General features: G+C 36.8%; 1 protein-coding gene across 1 annotated transcript; it reads left to right on the plus strand.

Annotated features, from left to right (window-relative positions):
* The first annotated feature begins 743 nt into the window (after nt 1-743).
* Nucleotides 744-5,744, plus strand: LOC108225716 (extra-large guanine nucleotide-binding protein 1). The gene is made up of 8 exons (XM_017400648.2): nt 744-2,386; nt 2,468-2,605; nt 2,685-2,789; nt 2,863-3,048; nt 3,326-3,506; nt 4,121-4,368; nt 4,509-4,672; nt 4,997-5,744. Exons 1-8 carry the CDS (start codon nt 1,166-1,168, stop codon nt 5,577-5,579), a joined length of 2,826 nt encoding a protein of 941 aa, XP_017256137.1. The 5' UTR covers nt 744-1,165; the 3' UTR covers nt 5,580-5,744.
* The last annotated feature ends 256 nt before the right edge of the window (nt 5,745-6,000 follow it).

Here is a 6,000-nt window from a genome sequence, read left to right on the forward strand (position 1 = left end):
GCAAAAAGAACACATTACTCGCCTTGCAGATTCAGTCAGCATTTGTACATAATCGCACTGTAATAAATGCGTTGCTATAGCATTGTGATTCGGGGTTTTATTGGTTTGTTCAATTTAATGAGGAGAGAGAGACGGTGAGTGAGAGGAGGGTGAGAAAGGGAGGAGAGAGTAGTAAAAAAAAGAATGAGAAGATAAAGATGGTATTCTTGTAATTTAATTACTCGTATGTTTAAAAAGATAGTGAGTTTCCGGTAGAAAGAGATTTACCTAATGACAACGCTTCTAAGGCTGCCCAAGATCCCTTACCTTTCCAAATATTTTTACGAATACGTTTTTTTATATAGAATTACGTTTTTTTGGAACTGCCATTTAAAAATTTTCCGTAAATATTCCATTCTAAAACTAAAAAGTTCGGAACAATTGGGATTTTTTTTGAAATCAGATGCAGTTACTAGTTCAGATGCAGTTACCAAGTGGTGGCCTTATCCTCGTAAAACCGAGCACCGCGATGACATGCGGCATGAGCCAATTCCGGCATGTGAATTTTTTATTATTTTAATGCAATCGCCATCTTCCGCAAGGAGACAAGAGATCAAGGCCCAGTGCAGTGCTTACTCATCTCATTATTCCAAATTTGTGTTCAGAAAATTAAGAAAAACACTGCCCATTCTTTTGTCTTTTTATATATGCTTCCCCATCATAGTCCTTTGTATATCTTTCCCACCAAACGCGTTTCATTTTAAAACCAAGAAATGGTCTTTGTTTGCCTCCCAAGTCTCCATTCAAGTCTCACTCCTCTCTACCCTTTTGGTAAGCAACACATTTTAAGTCCACGTCAACTTTCTCGAGAGCGGAAATAAGCTTTTATCACTAGGTTATTTCATGTCGTAACTTCAGAAAAAATAAACGGTGAATTTAGTCAACAAGAAAAGTGTTACAGACTTGGTCAAGTGATGTGTTTTCTGCCAAGTTAGTTAGAAGTTGAAATTTGGTTCTTGTGTTTATTGACTTATAGTAAACCATGATGTTCTTAAATATTTATTTTTTTTGCTTGAAGTATTTAGAATTTTAGTGATCTCCTCTGTTTTAGGTTTAGTTGTACTTGTTATTCAAAAAACAAGAATGATTTTTTCCTTCAATTTTTGAAGGAAAAAGATTTAACTCGATGGCAACTTTTTTCAGAAAATTTTTGCCTACTAATCCATCGGCCTCGAATTCGAATTTTAATGCTGATGATGAGTACAACATGGAGTACTCATTTGCTTTGCAGTACAGTGGCCCTCCGGTGACTTATGATATTCCTCGGGTGGTTCCTGTGGATGTTGGTCACATTCCGACAGCTGCAGAGGTTTCTACTTCATCTAGTTTGAGTAATTTGTCACTGCCTGTTGTTCAACCTATAGTTAAGAAGAGGAAGGATCATTTGAGCATGAGATTGCCAAATGAGAGAAAGTTGGATTTAAGTGCAGCAGCTAATTCTCCGATTTCTGTAATAGATGCAGGTGGATTTGATGATGGTCGTGAAGCTCGTTTATCAAGTGGTCAAGGTACATCATTTAGAGTTGTTAATGTGATTGATGATTCAGGTGAATCAGGATATTCTGATAGTTATGAGTTTATAACAAGGAGAGTTTTGAATAGAAATGCAAGTTCTAGGAGTTTAGGGGTCTCAGAGAGTCATGGTAATTCACATGAATTGTCAGAAAATATGGATGTGGAGGGTGTAAGTGATGGTCCTGTGGGAGGTCTTTCTTCAGAATTTGATAAACCAGGATTGAGATCACCTATTCTTTCCTCTGAAATTACGTCTTGTGAAGAAGAGGAGTCTGTTCATGAGGCCAGGTCTCCTCGCCATAGAATACCTATAGTGAAGTTTCGTGATCCTGAATTGAGTGATATTGTTTATGGGGAGAATGATCACGTTGAGTCAGTTGTTGTACAAGAAAAGCAAAGAAGTACTAGGGCTAGTGTTGGGAAAGGATTATGCCATCTATGTCTCAAGGGAAACCAATTCACACAGAAGGAAGCTTGCTTGGTTTGTAGTGCGAAGTATTGCTACAAGTGTGTGCTGAGGGCAATGGGATCGATGCCAGAAGGAAGAAAGTGTATTAGTTGCATTGGTTATAGGATTGATGAGTCAAAGAGAGCGACCTTGGGAAAAAGTTCTAGAATGATTAAAAGATTACACGTTAAGGCAAGAGCAAAAGAAATCATGAGGCATGAGATATCATGCAAAGCCAATCAGTTTCCACCTGAATTGATCTATGTGAATGGCAGATCACTTAGTGAAGCAGAGCTGGTTGAATTGCTATGCTGTCCAAATCCTCCGAGAAAGCTAGAACCCATAAAGTATTGGTATGACAAGGTGTCTGGACTATGGGGAAAGGTGAGAATTACTCAGTTTCTAGTTTAATCATTAACATTTAACTTGCTTGTTTATAATAGATCGCCAATCCTGTTCAAACAGGAAGGGAAGAAGCCTTGCCAGATTATTAGCGCTCAATTGTCTGTTGGTGATCAGATCATGCGAAATGCCAGCAATGGCAATACAAACATTTTGGTAAATAATAGGGAGATCACCAGATCGGAACTCTGGATGTTAGAGGTATACATGACTGTATTTTGTTACACTGCAAGTATGTAATTCTGCATAATATTTTTGACCATATTGTCAAACCTTATAGTTTGCAGGAATTAATTGTGAAGGAAAACCACACTTTTGGATGAGTGCTGATGGTTCCTTCCAGGAGGAGGGGCAAAAAAATGTCATGAAGCAAAAATTATTTAAGGTAGGCAATAATGTTTCTGGTGATATTTATGCTTGTTTACGTTGCAAAAATTCTGACATATGCTATTTTTCAGCCTAGAATCAAACTACTTTGTGCTATTTTATCTTTGCCAGTGCCTTCTGAGGCTGCACATTCTGGTATACAAGAAGATAATAAAATTACTAGCAAACTTGCTTCGGGCAACCTTGAGCAGAGAAAACCTTGTAAATTTCTTATGGTTGGTTCTGAGAAATCTGGAACCAGCACCTTATTTAAACAGGTATGACATCTGTTATGCATAATATGTGATAGGCTTTCATTGATGTGAAAATAGGGAAAGGGTCTGTATATCAATTCACACTTAAGCTAAAAACTTGCAAGAAGGTCAATATTACAGATTATATAGGGGTTTTTTGAAAAATGCAATTTCATTTTATTTCTTAAGGTATATGCATGCCTGAAGGCATCTTTAAAAAGAATTCATGACTCAGAATTGCACCAGTATATTGCACACAGAAAGTTCCAACTCATCAGTGTAATTTTCATGTTTTGTTTAGGCTAAAATTTTGTACAATGCTCCTTTCTCTGAAGAAGAGCGTCAAGAAATTAAAATCATTATTCAGAGCAAGCTCTACAGCTATATTGGTATTCTTCTTGAGGATCGTGAACGATTTGAGGAGGAAAGTTTGAACAGAGCGAGGATGAAACATGCTGATCAGCTTGGTGCTTCACCGTCAGGTACAGAGGAATAAATTCACTTCTGTCAGCATTATTCATGTAAAATATAAGTGGACCTGCTTAATCCATCACAGCTCACTTTAACTAATGAATTGAAAGTATCATTCAACTTCGAGGCTGGATCATGTATGGCAATTTGTTCATGCTCTGGTATATATTATATACATTTTAATAGTAAGAAAACACTGGTCAGGCCACTAGAATCAGATACAACTCCCAGAAGATAAAAAATCAAGTCCACTCTGAATTGTGCATCTGAACTTGTGATATGAACATACAAAGAAGTTTTGGTTTACAAGTTTGAGAGAAATTTGCACCACTGGAATTAGCTTTGCACTTGCTATAGCTTTTCTGTAATCAATTTGGTAAAAAATTTCACCACTGGAATTAGCTTTGCACTTGCTATAGCTTTTCTGTTATCAATTTGGTAAACTGATTCAGCCTGGAATCTCAGTGCTGATTATAGGATGCGGATATTGTGCTGCAAACATATGATGCTGTAGAATATAATGAAAAAAATTCTTCCAGATGCAAAGCCTATACCTTCTGCATTTTATTTGATTTTACGGGTTACTACATATCTTGACACTGAAACACATATAACGAACATGTAGGCACACAAAGTACTGACCAGATTGCTGAAGAAAGTATTTATTCCATCAACAAAAGACTAAGAGCATTTTCTGATTGGCTTCTCCAAGTTATGGTGTCCGGAAATTTAGAGGCCATATTCCCAGCTTCTACTCGAGAGTATGCACCACTAGTGGAGGAACTGTGGAAGGATAAAGCCATTCAAGCCACATACAACCGGATAAATGAACTCCAAATGCTTTCTCAAGGTGTCAGTTATTTTTTAAATCGGGTAAGCTTATGCTCACAATTCTCAGTCAACGAAATTAATCCTCTGAGTAGCAAAGTGTCAAATGACACTAGATCATTAAATAGCTGGCTCCTTCAACTTTCAAGTGAATTATGCATAGTCTGACCAGTTTCATTTTAAAGGCTGTTGAAATTACGAGGGCAGACTATGAGCCTTCTGACATAGACATTCTGCATGCTGAAGGCATCACTTTATCTAACGGGATTGCCAGTGTTGAATTTTCATTCCCCAAATCAGTTCAGGACAGCTACATGGACATTACTGATCATGATGATCCGCTAAAAAGGTTTGGTCACAAATTCTCTTTATTTGCACATATTATGAATTCAGATTTCATATTCACAGAAATTGTTTGATTGTCACTAACAATTTTAAGTTACAAAATCTTTGCGCCAGAAGGTCATTTTATCAAGATCCTTGGTAGTAGTTTAAGATCATTGATACAGCTTCAATCATGTGTATGTTGCTTGTTTAGACTGTTACAAGTGAAATATTAATATAACGATGTCATAATGTGTTTTTCGTCTATAATTACAACCAAGGAAGATTATTGTTTCTTTATAGAACTGAGCATTTGATTATTGAAATAGACCTTATTTTGCTGTTGCAGATACCAACTCATTAGAGTGCACACGAGTAGCCTTGGTAATAAGTGCAAGTGGTTAGAGATGTTTGAAGAAGTTGATCTTGTCATATATTGTGTTTCTTTAACAGATTACTGTCAGTTTTCATATGACACCAATGGTGATGCTACAAACAATATGCTGAAGAGTAGAAATTTGTTTGAAACCATAGTGAACCATGCAATCTCTTCTGAAAAGGACTGTCTTCTGATACTCACAAAATTCGACCTTTTAGAAGAGATGATTGAAAAGGTTCCTCTCACTCGTTGTGAATGGTTTCATGACTTCAATCCAGTGATTAGCAGCAATCCAAACTCCAACATGAGCAACAATTCAAATGCTTCATTAGCTCAACGAGCATTCCATTACATTGCATCAAAGTTCAAAGGAGAGTTTTATTCCTTAACTGGAAACAGATTATACGTATCACAGGTTAGTGGACTGGAAGCTGATAGTGTGGATGAAGCACTGAAATACGCAAGGGAGATTCTAAACTGGGATTTTGAGAAACCAACTTATAATATAAATGAGTGGTCTTCTGGCAGTGTTGAAATCAGCAGCTCCTCATGATCAGCACCGCAGCCTGTGCCTGTTTCTTGCTTGAAATTTTTTTTGTTGTGTAAATTTACTGCGTCTATGCAAATTGCAGTTGAATTGATAGAAAAAGAAAGAGTAGATAGGAAGTGCTTAATCAAGTTACATAAAGATAATGAAGAAGTTAGAGATGTTTGAAGACGTTGATCTTGTCATATATGGGTCTTTTAACAGATTACTGTCAATTTCATATGATGCTGCAAACAATATGCTGAGGAGTTGATTTTGTTTGAAACCACTGTGAACCATCCAAATTCCAACCTCTTCCGAATTCCGATAAAGACTTTCTTCTGATACTCACGACATTCGACCTTTTAAAAGAGAAGATCGAGCAAGTTCTTCTCATTTGTTATGAATGGTTTCACGCGATTTCTATCACCTGGTTTAAAGAATTTTT

The sequence above is a fragment of the Daucus carota genome, chromosome 6, assembly GCF_001625215.2.
Source record: "Daucus carota subsp. sativus chromosome 6, DH1 v3.0, whole genome shotgun sequence".
Lineage (NCBI taxonomy): Eukaryota > Viridiplantae > Streptophyta > Magnoliopsida > Apiales > Apiaceae > Daucus > Daucus carota.

Bases quoted from the DNA above. Each gene is read 5' to 3' on its own strand.
- LOC108225716 (XM_017400648.2), top strand. From the start codon at position 1,166: ATGGCAACTTTTTTCAGAAAATTTTTGCCTACTAATCCATCGGCCTCG. The intron at 2,790-2,862 runs GTAGGCAATAAT...GCTATTTTTCAG, and splicing joins TGAAGCAAAAATTATTTAAG to CCTAGAATCAAACTACTTTG. The intron at 4,369-4,508 runs GTAAGCTTATGC...TTCATTTTAAAG, and splicing joins TCAGTTATTTTTTAAATCGG to GCTGTTGAAATTACGAGGGC.